This window comes from Muntiacus reevesi, chromosome 7, assembly GCF_963930625.1.
Source record: "Muntiacus reevesi chromosome 7, mMunRee1.1, whole genome shotgun sequence".
Lineage (NCBI taxonomy): Eukaryota > Metazoa > Chordata > Mammalia > Artiodactyla > Cervidae > Muntiacus > Muntiacus reevesi.
The window spans coordinates 14,244,554-14,261,147 of record NC_089255.1 but is presented as its reverse complement, the minus strand read 5'-3'; the positions used below and the strand labels follow the sequence as shown (position 1 = coordinate 14,261,147).

The following is a 16,594-nucleotide window of genomic DNA, read 5'->3' as shown; positions in this document are numbered from 1 at the left end:
GTTGATATAGAACTACAGAATCTATAAATTACAATCATTTTTTATCTCTAGTTCAACCTAGTTATAGGAAAAAATTGGTATAATGTTATGTGTTTGTGGTTCCCATTGGCTAAACAGAGTATGCAATATATTACAATGTATGAAAAGCTTTGCCTCTTGAGGGCAATGATTCATCTTAAAGAACCAGACACTGTAGGAAGAAAAAAGTGTTTGCAAAGTTTTATTTTAAAGGATCAAAAATAAATATTGCACATACACATGAGAAAAAAATCTATTGATATTTATGTCCTTCAATGCACACTTTCAGTACATGGCTCCTTCATCTTCTTTATTTAGAAAATAAACTGTTATTGGTCCATAACTGGTGTGCACAGTCTCTGTGACTCTAGCAAATAACCAGGAGCCAAGTCCATATAATAAAGTTGGAATACCTAGAAAACAAATGAATATGTTATTTGTGAAATAAACATTTATTAATCATGTACTCATATTTGTCATGGTATAAATCACATAGCACTCTTTAGCAACATCAAGAAATTATAAAGTTATAAAAATATGAGTAAACATTGACTCTACCTAAGAGGTCAATTTCATCTGTGATTGTGAAACACAGTAACAACTGTGAGAGCCTAGAGATTTTTAAAACTATAGATAAGGCTGGTGTAAACTACTTCAAGTACTTTACAAATATTAATTCATTACCTCTGAGTAATTATGAAGTAATTCTATAGTCTTTTCACAAATGAGCAAACAGAGAATATTCATTTATTTAGTTGTAGAGGCTCTTCATTATAGGCCTTGAGCTTAAATTACTAGGTCATATTTATTGTGCTATAAGTTGGACAGTAATACTGATGGCTAAAATAATTTTTGTACAATTTCAAACAAACTCGGTCAAAAAGCTGTCTTCAAAATCAAAGGCAAAACCTAATTCTAAGGAAGATTTTGGTATAATAACAAGCATGAGAAAGAAATAATCCCATTCATAGTTTTACAACTGATTTGAAAATCTTGTTTCAACCTACTTGAAATAGGTTAATAGTAGACTCCAAGAATATATTTCTTCTTTGAAATATTTCCATTTGTGATAGGCTGCCATGTGTGATACATGCAACTAAACATACACTAGTCAGAGACTGCATTAAGCCCCCTCATGGGCACATGAGAGTAAGCTGGACCAAAAAAAAAAAAAACCAACTTTCACAATTCCTATTTTTTGTAAGGACTTATTTAAAATCAATGACTATTAATAACATTAAAAACATATGTATAAAACCACAGGCACATAAAATCAATAAAAATATTGTATACTTTGCACAAATATTAATTTTACTGTTCCTGTGTATGAGCGGAACATACATAGGACAGAAATGGACAGAAAATGTCAATTTGAAAGAAGAGCTGTAATTTGGAAAATCACTTTCTTTTTAGTTACTAGGGAAATCAACACATGCTTAGGACTAATCACATTGCTAAATTTTTTTCTTATTTTTTCTGTAAGAGTATCTTTGCTGTGTTATGCTCTTTTTTGATTGTGTAAGTTCAATGGACTACTTTGTGCTTATTCCCTGAAGCTGCATTCCAGCCACTGTGATGCCAAAGATTAATCAGGGGAAGCATCACTAGTTGGCAATGAGATAAGGCAAAAAACCCCATTCAGACTGGCACCTCTCTATTTTTAGGAGTATACTGGGTCACAGCTTTTTATAATCATAGGGTTTCCTGGAACTCCTGTGAAACCTTTTCACAGTATATTGCCTTTTTTGCCTTGTGAATACCTCCCTGCAAATCTCTGAAAGCCTCAAGGGAATGTCACAAAAAAGCCACAAAAACTAGCATCATAAAGCTATTTATTAATCATTCAACCCAAAAGAAAAAAAAGCGCAAGTGGGGGTGTAGAATGGGGAAGTGGACAAGAGAACAAGAGTAAGACAGGCAGAAGTGACTGAAGAGGGAGCAGTTGAAATAAAAAATAAACTTTAATATATGTTATCACAACTTCAAAAGGTGAAAATCAATGGAGAGAAAAACAGGTTCTAGAAATAATTACTAATTTTCCAAATATATTAATAGTAAAATAAATAAAATATGACTTTTAAACCAATGATAAGGACATTCAGTTGAGAAATAGCTGGTGACACTGAAAATTGTTTGTTTTTACAGTATTTATCAGTTTCCTGTAAAATATTCATATTAAAAAAAAAAATCACACAAATGGTCAATATTTTTTCAGCTAAAATGGAGGACTGACCAAGGATTACTAATAACTACATTAGCTCTTACTAAGAAACAACTAGGAATTGTTAATGCTGTTTGATAGGGGATTGAGATGTGACATGGAGTCAGAAATTCTGTATTTTTTTTTAATCCTGCAGTCTACTTATTTAATGCAGTCAGGCTAATACACTAAATGTGAAGATTAGCCACATACATAATTAACACAGTTAAAAAACCCCATAATTTTCTTTATAGCTTTATATTTCTTTATATTCTTATATGGTATAAAATCTATAAGGTTTGATGAAAAATTAAATTTTTTCTAGACTGAAACATATCATAACATCAAAATGAATGTGAAACTCAGTTCTTTGCATAATAATTCATTTTGAGTCAGCTGAACAGTAGGTAAACCACTGTCAAATTAAGCACTTAAAAAAAATTAGAACTTTGTAGCAAGTCTCCAATTACCCATTCATTCCAATGGTAAGCTGATTTTCTTAAATCTCAATCTACTTCCCAGCAGGATACCCAGGCTGATAAAACCATCAGTAAAATGTCGCTTCCATTGAAAGGAAGGCAGGCGAGAAAGGGAACAAATGGGTAAAAGAGAAATCTTTATTATTTACAAAATTGAAAAATGAATTACTTTGATAATTACTCATTTTAAAGGGAAGAGAAGGAATAAAATCCTAAGTATTTTTTAAAAGAATATATACTTCATGGTCCAGAGGCGCAATAGCACAACACAGAATAAGAAAGAATCCTATTATCTAATTCCCTCCTCTAAGACAATAATACAAAAGAAACATTACCAAATTGGTGAATAAAAAGTCCAGGGGAAAAAAAAAAAAAACACCTCCTTTTATCAGTATAAGCCAATTTGTATTAAAGCAAATACCTGAGCAGAAAGTTTTCCTTTCAGTTTAATTTAAAACTCTTATTCTCTTTTAAACAGAATTTTTAGAATTTTAAAGAGGTCATAAAGACCATTAAATCACTATTCAGCTTTCTCTTCCACACACATTAAAAAAAACTACAGCTGTTGTTTCTTTTTTAAGATTTTACTACTCACACTACTTTTCTATGTGAGAATGTTCTGGGCCTCCTATTTTCTTTGGATTTCTTTCTACCTAAAAAGATTAGGTCCTAATCAGTAAGGTGCTCTTAAATGGTGGAAAACTTTTTAAAAAAAGGCATTGGGTACATAGTTTACCAACAACTCTTCAGTTATGCTTTTCCTAACCTATTAAAGTGTATTAACTGTACATTTGGGAAGAATGACTTTTTTCTGTTTTTGAAGATGCTATTCAATAAAACAAATGTATTCTTCCTGAATCTAATCATCACTCTAGTCTCTCCAAATAATTCTAGATTGAATTTTCTAAATCACTACACTCTTCAACTTCTTTACATCAACCTCAAAATTAGTGGGCATGCTCTATATAGTTCATCAGCCAAATAATAAGGCATACTTTTAAAAGATTACACATCGCTAAATAATCTTCTCCTTAATGGGATGAACTCAGGACAGTACTAGAGGAGCAATGGCTCCAGAACCCCATGATTTACATATGTGAGTAATTATAAGCAAAAATTACACCTGATGTATTTAAATTGAAGAAACTGTCAAGACTACATAGTAAAAGTGTGGCTGCGTAGGGGTTGAGCTTTAATTCTGGTTCAAAAAACTGGTTGGGTAATGTGAGTTAGCTTGCACATCTAGATTCTGAGTTACTGAAATATGGATTAATTTGATTATAAGTTATTAATAGATTCAAACATCCTAAGGCCTATTTTTCATTTACCTATAAAAGATGAAAGATGCACCCATGTCAATGTTCACGCCTCTTGTCATTAAAAGATAATAAACATTCAGCAAGAGTAAATACTCTGACTTAGAATATTCCCATGAAAACATACCAGTATTAAAGAGGCAATCTTTTAAATATCTTTTAAGCCTAGTATCTGAAGAAGCCAGTGAAAACCTTCAGTGGTTTTAGTAAAACTAACTTGCTGGGACTTCATATAAAGAGAACAAAGAAACTTAAAAAAGTAGTTCGCACCCACAAAGTGATGTTCATGAGAATGAAGCCTGCCATATAATCTAATCAGGCATTTTATAAAAACTTGAGCCATTTTCAGCGGCCTACACCCTCCTTCTTACTGCCCAATGGAAGGCTCCTTCTAGTTAACGAGGGGCTGGAAGTAAGAAAAAAATGCCCTCTCACCGGGAGCGGATGCAGAGAGGTCCCACTGTACAGGCCTGTCAATAAGCCCCACTTTCCGGGGGACCATTCAGGAGCAGTAACTTAGCTCTGACAAGCACCTGCTGGGCGGGGAATACAGAAGCCCAGGATCAGGGTCGGTCCTGCACGGCTGCAGAGGGGGTGGGACGCGGAGGCAGAGGCTGGGACACGCCCCAGCACTGGGCGAAGCGTGGCGAGCGCGTGCGCCCGGGCGAGCCTGCGCGGGGCCGGGGCAGGGCAACCTCGCGCCAGCGCGGTCCGATCTCGGGACCGGGTCGCGGCCTCGGGGGCAGAACGTTTGTCAGCGTGCTTTGCAAACAGAGGAGCCGTCGGCGGCGGGACGTGCTTCACCGGCCCGGGGCCACTCACCGAGGTTGACGACCTTGAGCGCCGTGAAGAACCGGTCCTGCCCGGCCAAGTCCTGCCAGGGAGCCTTGGAGCAGTGGTACTTGATGAAGGGGAAGCAGCCGGTGCGCAGGACGTGGTAGTTGGCGCCCTGCACGGGCCAGTTGAAGTGCGAGAGGCCGAACTGGTCGTTCCGGACTGCGCTGTAGGGCACGCAGAAGGAGGTCCAGTGAGGCAGGCGCCGCTGCAGCAGGTGCCGCGTCAGCACCTCCGAGGCTCGGGGCTTCGGGCGGGAGGCGGCGCCCGCGGCCCAGGGCCGGCACAACAGCAGACGAAGCACAGCCTCGTGGGCCCTCCGTAGGGCCTCCATGACCGGCCTCGCCCGCGCCCCCCGCCCCTCGGCCGCCTTACGGGCGCGCGCCCCTGGGGGCGGGGCCAAAGGGCGCGCGCGCGCCCGCTCCCCGAGGCTAGTAGCGGGACGCCCAATGGGCGCCGCGCGAGTGCGCGAGCGCCCCCCGGGGCGCGGCGGCGCGTGCGCACTAAGGTCCCGCGGCTTCCTGGGGAGAGAGTGAAGCGGGTAGGAGGGCCGGACGGCGAGAGCTAGCTGAGGTAGTTAAATCGTCACCAAAGACCTCATAAAGTCGTTAATAATCCTAGGGAGGGAGTGGGGGTGGGATTCGTGAGTTTTTTTCGTTCAGGTATGAGGAAAATTAAGCTTTAAAACAAATAATTTTACCCAGTGGAGTGGCAGAACTCAAGCCCGCATCTCTTCCAAGTCGTGGAGTGAAGAAATCCTTCATGGTGGTGTTGAGGAAACACTTGAAGAAGTTGTCCTCAGGGAAGTGAGTTAAAAGCCAAGTCCCGAGATTTGTATTGACTAGTAAAGTCGGGGAGCAGTTTTCAATTTAGGTTCCCTCTTTCGTGTTTTTAAAACTAAGTCCCAGATATTTCAACAGAAAAAAAAAGCATGTTTTTTAGAAAGCCTTATATCTCTCCATGCAGTGTGCACCACCATCTCCCTCAGAGCCTGGAAAACGGCCAGACCGGGAGTCTTTTAATTTTAAGCCCTAATAATCCTGTCATCCATTATCAAACCTCTTTAGGAAAACTTTTTCTCAAGTTTTGCAGCTTCTTGGAGTAAGAACTTGTATACATCTGTTTTCTAGAGAGGCATTTCCTTTTACATGTCTTAAATTCATGTTTGGGAAAAAACCATACATAAATGTGTCTGGAAAGTGCTGGATGTAAATGAGATCATTATGTGTAAGCACCATATAACCATGTTATATATTATCATATATAATATATATAATTATATATAATTATTATATATAAATTATTATTATATATGATAAAATATAAAATAAATCATATATTATATATATGATATAACATGTTAATATTGTTGCTGAAAAGGGGAATGGAGGATAGTGTGGCAACTCTTATATTCTCCAGTTTTTATTGATTCCTTCAACAAACCGTAATTGAGCACCCACAACCATGTGCCAAATCTTATAGGATAAGTAATTTTAGGGGCCTTGTAGTCATGCAGATAATTTAAACCTTACCTTTATAGGATTCCCTGTTAGATAAAAGTTTTTAAAAGATTTTATGGGGAGGCACGATATAGTTAGATTTGCACAGAAATGGTTGGAAGGAGGCTAAGACAAGAATCTGGAAGGAGATTCAATACTATGATTTCAAATTAAGCGTTTTTAACTTTTTTTATAATGGGTTTATATTTAACATTTTAAAATTCAGTACCATTATTTTTAACACTTTTTACATAATGGGTTTATATTTAATATAGTAATTCTCACCATGGAGATGTTGCTCAGTTAATATAGAGATATTTTTGTCTTTGTTAAACATTAAATCTCTTGTCCATTTCAATGTTAAATACATTAAATACGTTCTCTAAACTTTTTCCCCCAGAAAAGATAAGTTTTAATCTTTAACCAACTGTATTTAATATCTAGGTACAATATTAACTTGGGAGGTGAAAAAATCCAGTAAAAATAATGGAGAAAAGTCTCCTTAGTGATACAGGAGGTACTGATTATAACTGAGCAGTAACAGTTTCCTAGGATTTTGAGCAAGAGTTTCCTTCCTATTGAGAATTATGAAACTATGAAATATTACTTATGCAAATTTCAGCCATCTCACTTGTTTGACCTTCTTTCTAACTAGCAAATGCATACTATAGATGATGTTTTTTCAGTGCACTGTTTGTTGTGAAGAAAACATTTTGTTTTCCAATTAACACAATATTATCAATTTGTTCAATATACCAATTGTTCAAATATATCAATTTTTCCATCATATTGGTTTGTGCAGTCAATAACCAAGAATATGAAACTAGCCAGTTTACTCTTTCTTGGGAACTTTCAGACACCAAAGCTCAGTTCTGAACCTCAATAGGACAAAGATTTTCAGGGCAAGGCTTGATTCAGGAGGGCCCTTTAAAGTCACGTCTGTCCATTTCTTCTTCGTGCTTATACACACCCTCCAAACAAGCATAGATCCCTGTAATGCTGAGAACCACACCTGACAAGAGAGCCGTTGTATCTCTAGTTTCTACTGCTTCAACAATAGGCAGCACCAAAGGCAATAAAAAGGTGATTAGGAACGGGTGTGTTGAAACTGATATCAGACGTTGAGATCTTGAGGTGACTGGTTCTTGAAGGCCGAAGCTTACAAAGAAAGTAGTGTTTGTTTAATTCTAACTTCCAGGAGCTCCGGGTGCTGAGGCTAAGTGGCTCTGCATGGCAGTGCCTTCAAGGCAGTAACCATTACAGGAATTCAAATTAAATTTTAAAAAGATGGAGTTCTTTTTGAAACAAAAAACCCCAACCTATAAAGTAGATGAAAACTTGTGTTTTATTAGTAAACATTTATTAAGTGCAAAATTTTAATATTAAAGGTAAATTCTTTAAATGAGACTAGTTTGTTGTTGTCTTGGGTTTTTACTTTGTTTTGTTTTGCTTTTAGCAGAAAAGGAATTTATTGGAAGGCAGTTGGATAGCTAAAATAATGAATAGGAAGTCTGCAGAACCAAGCTTAGAAATGGGAAGGAATCAAGGGAGACTGGCTGGCAGAGACACAGGTAAGACCAACAGGAGTTAGTACGGTTGGGATGCCATGGGTGGCCCACTGCCAGTAGACTCTTGACCCGGCTGTTTTATGCTCAAAATCTTTCAAAGTTGGAGGCTATGGACAACAGTTGCAGTTATAGTAGCCTGAGTATAGTTTCTTTTTTTCTTCCTTTTTAAAAAATAACAGTTTATTTCTTACTCCTTTGTTTTGGTAGTTTACTATCAAGAAAATCCTGATCTCTTGGGAGAAATATACATAAGTAAGAGTGGCTTTTAAGTGATTCACCTTGAAATCTTGGGCATGTGCTTCAACTAAAGATGACAAGTGGAGATGAATTTTGAGATCTATACTGAAATGACTTAACCTCAAATTAATGCATGGGGAGTTTGTAACATGTTAAAAAAAATTGACATCTCCCTTTTGACAATATAAAAATTATTTAAAAAAATAAAATTTGAATCAAACATTTGGGGAACCTCTGAATTCAGTGTGAGAAATTCTACATTCTGTAGTATATAAGGTAAAAACCACCAATAAAGAGACAGTACATATACACAATGGAATATTACTCAGCCATTAAGAAGAATACATTTGAATCAGTTCTAATGAGATGGATAAAACTGGAACCCATTATACAGAGTGAAGTAAGCCAGAAAGATAAAGACCAATACAGTATACTAACGCATATATATGGAATTTAGAAAGTTGGTAACGATAACCCTATATGCAAAACAGAAAAAGAGACACAGATGTATAGAACAGACTTTTGGACTCTGGGAGAAGGCGAGGGTGGGATGATCTGAGAGAACGGCATCGAAACATGTATATTATCAAGTGTGAAACAGATCGCCAGTCCAGGTTGCATGCATGAGACAAGTGCTCGGGGCTGGTGCACTGGGATGACCCAGAAGGATGGGATGGGGAGGGAGGTGGGAGAGGGGTTCAGGATGGGGAACACATGTAAATCCATGGCTGATTCATGTCAATGTATGGCAAAAACCACTACAATCTTGTAAAGTAATTAGCCTCCAACTAATAAAAATACATGGAAAAAAAAGAGAGAACTGGAAATTTACATAGGTAGCACTGCATTGTCTCATGGAGGCTTGTAAAACAGCTAGGGAACTGAAGGATTTCTGTTGGAAGATGCTCTCCTGGAAAAACCTCATCAGTGGTAAAGGTTTCTCTAATCGAAGGCTCTTTTGATTATGTCTCTTTTCTGTTCTAAGATAGGAAGTTTGTCCAAAGATTTCTGATAGATGATGTACCACACCTAGGTTTTCAAGAGTGTTTTAATGAAATATTACCCCAACCTAAAGATACAGAGCTGAAGAACATGACATCTAGATATCTTTTCTAACTTTATATAGTACTCCTTCCATAATTGAAATAAGATAATCTCTTAATAAACTACAATTCAGATCAGATGCTTGATTTTCTTTTCTGTTTTAATTCTTCATAGCAATGAATTTTCAGTTCTAATTCTTCAAGTGCCCCCAAAGGGACTTAGAAGTTATTATTCAAAAGCCTAAATCAGTGTTTAAAAACATTGCTTAGTGTGTAGTGATTTAATGCATTAAATGCACAAATACTTAGTTTTCCACAAAGTATGGAGAGATGACCTATCCCTTAGACAGAACCCCTTAAAAATATCTATAAATAGTGCTGCCTTGTACAGATTTTAGCATGTGCATGGGTGGTATATCATGCCGCTCCTAGAAAGAAGGAATTTTGTTTTGGTTTTGTTTTAAAGGCACTTATGACATAACAAATGTTCAGAACATGTTAAAAATAAGTTCTACAAAGTTGATAGTTTGGAATATATTAAAATTAAGAATTTCTGTTTATTAAAAGGCATTATTGAGAGAGTAAAAAGGTAATCAAGAGAGTGAGAGAAGTATTTGCATTACATATATCTGACAAAGCATTTGGTATCTAGAACGAATCATTTTAAAAAGACACTTTAATAGAAAGCTGGCCAAAGTATTTAATGGACCCTTCCCAAAGGGGAACATCTAGATGTTCAGTAATGTGGAAAAGTGCTTAGTTTCTCTAATCATATGAGAAATGGGAACTATTAATAAAATATATATTACCTTAAATATTACACACCCATTGGAGTGGGCTAAGGTAGAAAAGATAGAAAGTACTAAGGATATGCAGCAGTTAGAACTTTTATACATGGTTGGCAACCAGTTTGGAAATTTTTTTGGCAGTTTATTAATTAAAGCTAAGTAAATACATACCTTATGACCCAGCCATACCACTCCTAGGTAGTGTGCTCAGGCTACCATCACAAAATACCACAGACCAGATTTAGCCAAGAACACATTTATTTCTCACAGTTCTGGGGACTGGGAAGTCCAGGATCAAGTGCCAGCCAGTTGAGTTCCCTGTGAGAGTTCTTCTCTTGGCATATGTTTCCCTCTTGCTGTAAATCCTCCCGTGGTAGGCAGAGCTAACCCTGTGTCTTACTCTTTTCCAGTTAGGGTACCAGGCCTATTATAGGGTCACACCTTTATGACTTCACCTAACATTTATCCCCTCCTCACACATGGCCACTTATCTCCAAATACCATCACATTGGGTATTAGGGCTTCAACATTTTCAACATAAACAGTTGAAAAACTGTTTATGGGGTCACAAACAGTACATGGCAATTCCCAACAGAAATTGTGTGCATATGTTCTTCAAAAGACATATAGTAGAATATTCATTGCAGCACTATTTATATTTGTAGTACTCAACCAGGAAAGTACTCAAATTCGTATCAGTAGTAGAGCAGACAACAAATTATGGCACATTCACATGACAGACTACTACACAGCAACAAGAATGATCTACAGTCACACACGGCATGCATGGATCTCACAAACATAAGGAATAGTGAAAGAAGTCAAGTGTCAAAGTATTTACTGTTTGATTTCATTTACATGAAGTATAAAAACTGACCTAAACTCATCTGTTCTGTTAGAAGACAGAGTAGTGATCACTACTGGTGGGCAGAGACAGTTACTAGGAGGAGTGTGAAGGGGGACTGGAATTATTCTCTTTTAAAAAACATTCTTTGATTTTTATAGTTCTTTTTTTTTAAGACAATTTTTTAAGAGTGGTTTTAGACTCACTACAAATTTAAGAGGAAGGTACAGATCTTTCTCATAAATTCCCTGTGCCTCACATGCGTAGCCTTCCGCAGTATTAGCATCCCTCACCAGAGTAAATGGGCTTCCCTGTTAGCTCAGTTGGTAAAGAATCTGCCTGCAATGTAGGATACCTGGGTTTGATCCCTGGGTTGGGAAGATCTCCTAGAGAAGGAAATGGCAACCCACTCTAGTATTCTTGCCTGGAGAATCCCATGGACAGAGGAGCCTGGTGGGCTACAGTCCATGGGATTGCAAGAGTTGGACACGACTTAGTGACTAAACTACCACCACCAGCAGCAGAGTAATACATTTGTTATAGTTCATGAACCTATGGATTATTCTCTTTCTTGATCTGATTCTTGTTAATTGGATATATTCAGTTTGTGAACTGCTAAACACATATGATGTGTGCCCTTTTCTGCATGTATGTTACACTTCAATAAAAAGCTTGAAAACAATGAGTTCTGTAATACATAATATTACCTATTAACACGTCCTATTAGTATTTATTAACAAATATGTACAGAAACCATATATAGTGGACATGAGCCAAGCGTGACCTTGTACATATATAGAATCTTTATCCTTGTATTGTTTTTACCACCATACTGTGAGATGGTGAGATCCTGATCACTATATTTCTGTGTGTGTGTCTGTGCTCATAATGTGATTTAAAAGAAAGTAGGGTAGGCATGTAGATTTTAATTCACTGCTATTCTCAGAAGGAGAATTAAAAGCAAGATACTAAGTGCATATGTTAACATGTTGGTAGAAGATAAAGGAATTATTTTAAAGGGATAGAAATATTTCCAATTAGAATTTCATTTACAGTTTCCAGCTGGAAGCTTTCGGACTTTTGATTTAAGAAAAGGAGGACCATGGAATTGCTGCTGCCCCAGTTCATATTCCAGCATGTGGTAGAATTTAAAAACATACTGCAGAGAGCCACTGTCCTGAGTCTCCTAGGAACCAAATTTGTCTAATAGTTCAGTGCCCTCTATGCCAAGCTCAGCACCAGAGGAAGTGCATGAGTTATCTCTACAACACTAAGGATGCTCATTCATTCTTCCCATTTCTATCAGTGGCAAGCGGTGCTTGCTGCTCCATTCCTATATGGTTGTGTCTTCCCTGGGAAGGACAAAATACATTGGTTTTATGCAAAATCATTCTCTTGGAGGTACTGAGTTATGGCAGGAGTCATTAGGAAAGGAAAGAACTGCTATATCCATATCTAGATCTTTTTGAGTCCTTCTGTGGAATGGATTGATGTTCTGAAAGCCTCCAAGGAGTCGGCTGGCAGCTGGGGCTGCTGTTAGAAAGAGTGACAAGAAGAATTACTCTAATCAGACGTTTTATTGTGAACAAAGTGGGTACAGGGATCTCTTCCAAAAGTATCTATGTCTAAGCTATTTCAAGTTCTCCCTGCCTCCCCCACCCCACTGGAATGTAAACTTTATAAGGCCAGAGGGTTTTGTATGTTTTCTTAACCTTTGTGACCCCAGAACCTAGTAACTTGGCGTATGGTAGGCACTCTTTCTTTGTTGAATAAGTGGGGGGGGGGTGGAAAGTGGGTAAAGTGAATACAGTAAGGATGTTGGAGAAAGCACATCATAGTATTCAGGGTCAGTGGTTTTAATTTTAATTTTGGTAGTTGGAGAAATTAAGCTGCAGACTAGGAAACAAACTTATCTAAGATCATACACGAGAAACATGAATCAAAATTCTGGTCTCTCAGCTTTCAGTAAGTTTCTCATTAGGAAACATTTCTATGCTATTCTCCTGTCCTATGGATGCTAGAATCCAGTAGCAAGGAGACATATTTGTGACTTTTTGAAACCAAGTATGATTTATGCTGGTAGATAACACAGTCCACTTCATGGGCATGTTTTCAATGTTACGATCTTTATAACATGTAGTCGGTGTTTGGGGAAGCATTTGAAAACATGACCAAGTAAATTCACTTTGTCGTAAAACCCATATTAGTCTCAGCTTCGTAATGTGAGCCTCGTCCTACTAACAGATTTATTCACGAATAGCATAGAGCATTTTTGTAGTAGAAATCAGTTTTTCATATCAAATTCCTAAGATATTTTGGCTTTATTGCTGATCTTCAACCGACAGTGACTTTTAGCACTTTAGCTGTGAGTCTTTATGCCCCCTCTCCAGACTCACTGTCAAGTAGTTAATGATCTATAAACAAATACTGAGATGCCCTGAGGGGGCTCTCCATTTAAAGGGGCCTTGAATCATTTTATCATAGAAATACAATATTCTACCCACTGATTTATGATTTGTCAGTTTAGGTTTTGGAAGTGGCATTCCACTGGTATTTTCAGATGGGACAGGGTTTTAATTTACTGTTGTTGTTTAGTCACTAAGTCGTGTCTGACTCTTTTGTGACCCCATGGAATGTAGCCCTTCAGGCTCCTCTCTGATTTTCCAGGCAAGAATACTGCGGTGGGTCGCCATTTCCCTCTCTAGGGAATCTGCCCAACCCAGGGATTGATCCCAGGTCTCCTGCATTAGCCAGAGGATTCTTTACCACTGAGCCACATGGTAAGTTCTTTAATTTACTGTGTACATGTGCTTAGTTGCTCTATCATGTCCAACTCTTTGCAGCCCCATGGATTGTAGCCACCAGGCTCCCCAGTTCATGGAATTTTCCAGGCAAGAATACTGGAGTTCCACAGCATTAAATTTTATCAGTTTTTCCCTTCAGGAAGACTTCAAAAGATGTGAATATACATTTTCAGCTTCCATTATATGAGATACCTTTTGATTTGTGTATGTATACTTGTGCATATTTCATTTTTTTAAGCTAAAAGTGGCTGCAGAGGGCCATAATGTCAGTGTAATAATACTTAGCCAGTTACTGAGTATTTATTTCATGCTAAGTAGTTTCCATCTGGGCTTCTCAGGTAGCGCAGTGGTAAGGAATCCACCTGTCAACGCAGGGGATAAAAGAGATTTGGGTGCGACCACCTGGGTCAGGAAGATTCCTCTGGAGAAGAGAATGGCAACCCACTCCAGAAGTTCTTGCCTGGAGAATTCCAAGGACAGAGGAGCCTGCTAGGCTACAGTCCATGGGTTTGCAAAGAGTCGGACATTACTGAGCAACTGAGCATGCATTCAAGTTACTACTTACTGTTTCATTGAAACAACATTCCAGATCAGGGTTTCACTTTCCTCAAGTTCAAACTGAAGAAACCAAGTGTCCAAAGTTAGAGGTTACAATAAGCTGCTCCAGTCACAGGGCAGGCAGGTAGTAGAGCTGGGACTCGAACCTTACATTGATAGCATTCAAAACCTCATGTTTGACTTCAATTAAAAAGAATCATCTGATGCTAGATTCAGATGTAAAAGTTACTAACACACTTTAGATGTTATACAATTAGTAAGTAAACAGGAAATAGCATTATAGATCCAAAATATGGCCTATCTATACCCAGGAGTCTATCTGACTCAAAAGGAAATTTGAGAGCACACATTATGATCCTTAGGGGAAAAAAAAAGAATTATTTTTCATAATGGAATCACTTGCAAAATTTGTTGTTAAACAACTATTTCTATACATATCACAGTACTTTTGAAATATCTTTAAAATTGAAAGGCATGCAATAAGGCGTTTGCCTGCCATATGCAAAGATTCCAACTCTAAGCAAGTTATCAAGTTCTAACACTTGGATTTTATTAGAGGAACCCGGGTAGAGAGTATGTAGGAATTCTTTGGGCTGTTTTTACAACTTTTCTGTAAATCTAAAATTTTACTCACATTAAAAAAGTTTGGTTTTTACAGACTTAGTTTTTAATGGAGAGAGCATCTGGCCATAGTTTGAACAGGTATGAATAATGCTGCTGCTGTGAGTCATAGGCACATTTAGTGCAAGCTAGCACTTCAGTGAACCACAACTTTAGTTCAGCTCTTTCTTTTTATTCCTCCTTGCTTTTTCTAATAAAGCAAGATGTTAAAACAAACTACATGCTCTATTAATTATATGAAGGTGAACTTGAGTCATATTTGTTACTGAAGATGATTAATAATTACCAGTTCTGCACACATTTCTGGTGCATTTCAGTAAATAAACGGGGTACATTGTTGGGTAGTAATTGATTAATTAGCACATTCATCCTACACAGCTCAATGGTCTAAGGATGCTGAGTTTGAGATATTGCTCATAATTATTACAGGAAACAGATCTGTTCCATTTCTCAGTTTATTCTTCTGTATGCTGAGATTTTTTTTCTAATTCGAATGTTTAATGGTTCAAAACCTTATAGGTTTTATTCAGATAAATCAACTCATGAAAAATTGCTAGTCATAATCTCAGAATCTTGTTTTTGTGTGAACTAGGGTGAAAACTTTTACAAGGCTGATTTTAACATTAGATCTTGCTGTTAAACTGGATCAAATACTGTAAATATAGGGCACTTTCCCACTATGCAGGAAATGCTCATTGAGCACCTATGCGCAACAGGGGCCCTGGAATCTCATTTGCTTCCCAACCACATCAAATAAGCTCAGGATTGCAAGTGTCATCGGGCTGGCACTTCGCAGCACTGAGCAAATACACAGAGTAATCTTCAGAGAAGTGTAACAGCATGTGTTGGTCACCGTTGTAGCTATGGAGCAATTTGGGTTTTTTTTTTCCTCATTTGTTGACCCAGCATGTAGTTGAGAGAGCTTTGGACAGGGAGTCAGGAGACCTGGGTTCTACTTTACCTGTATTCTTTCTTAAAGAAGCTTTGTGACTCTGGGCACATCATTACTCCCTTCTCTGAGCATGGAGCCCTCATCTGTAAAATGAAGGCTTCAACCAGGGGTGATGACGTAAAGTGAGGAGCCCAGGCTGCAGAGATAGACAGACCTAGGTTTGAATCTGGACTCCCTATTACTGTTCTTTTTTATGATTTTAGGGAAATTATGTAACTTTTCTGAGTTTCTGCTCTGTTTGCTTGAGTTTATTGTAAGGACCAAATGGTGTATGAAAATAGATTGTGAACTATAAAGCACTGTGTGAATATAAGGCATTGTTAATATTACTTATAACTATCTTAACTGGTTGAGAGTAACATGATGTGTGTTGGAAGGATGTGCTGAAACGCCCATGTGCTTGATGGTCTAACAATAGAGAATTAGTAACATCCTTAAGCCATTATTAGAATGGCATTGGGTAAGAATTTTTGGTGACTCAGATGAATCTGCTTGCAATGTGGGAGACCTAGGTTTGATCCCTGGGTTGGGAAGATCCCCTGGAGAAGGAAATGGCAACCCACTCCAGCATTCTTGCTTGGAGAATCCCATGGGCAGGGGTGCCTGGTGGGCTACAGTCCGTGCACTCACAAAGAGTCGGACATGACTGAGCGACTAACACACGCTAAGAATTTCTGATGTGCCATCATAATTTATTGCTAAGTGAAAAACACAGTCTGCAGTATAGTATGTCTGAAATAACCTATTTTAAAAACTATATACAAAGATAAAAGACTGTATAATAGGAACTCGATGCTGTGCAGTGCTTAGTTGTGTCTGACTCTTTGCGACCA

General features: G+C 37.9%; 1 protein-coding gene and 1 long non-coding RNA gene across 2 annotated transcripts in view; one reads left to right on the top strand and one right to left on the bottom strand.

The window, feature by feature from the left end:
* Positions 1-207: 207 nt before the first annotated feature.
* C7H15orf61 (chromosome 7 C15orf61 homolog) lies at positions 208-5,363 on the bottom strand. Its single transcript, XM_065941159.1, has 2 exons — positions 4,836-5,363; positions 208-431 (listed from the first exon to the last, which is right to left on the bottom strand). The coding sequence occupies exons 1-2, from the start codon at positions 5,179-5,181 to the stop codon at positions 304-306; spliced, it is 474 nt and encodes a 157-aa protein (XP_065797231.1). The 5' UTR covers positions 5,182-5,363; the 3' UTR covers positions 208-303.
* A 39-nt stretch (positions 5,364-5,402) lies between these two features.
* The window catches only part of LOC136172036 (uncharacterized), a 29,358-nt gene continuing 18,166 nt past the window's right edge, over positions 5,403-16,594 (top strand). The window contains exons 1-3 of the long non-coding RNA XR_010663954.1: positions 5,403-5,420; positions 7,803-7,917; positions 13,494-13,606. This is a non-coding gene — a long non-coding RNA (uncharacterized lncRNA). The remainder of the gene's footprint in view (positions 5,421-7,802; positions 7,918-13,493; positions 13,607-16,594) is intronic.

Coding starts and splice junctions, on each gene's coding strand:
- C7H15orf61 (XM_065941159.1), bottom strand. CDS start 5,181: ATGGAGGCCCTACGGAGGGCCCACGAGGCTGTGCTTCGTCTGCTGTTG. Junction 432..4,835: donor GCTCAAGGTCGTCAACCTCG/GTGAGTGGCCCC, acceptor TTTGTTTTCTAG/GTATTCCAACTTTATTATAT.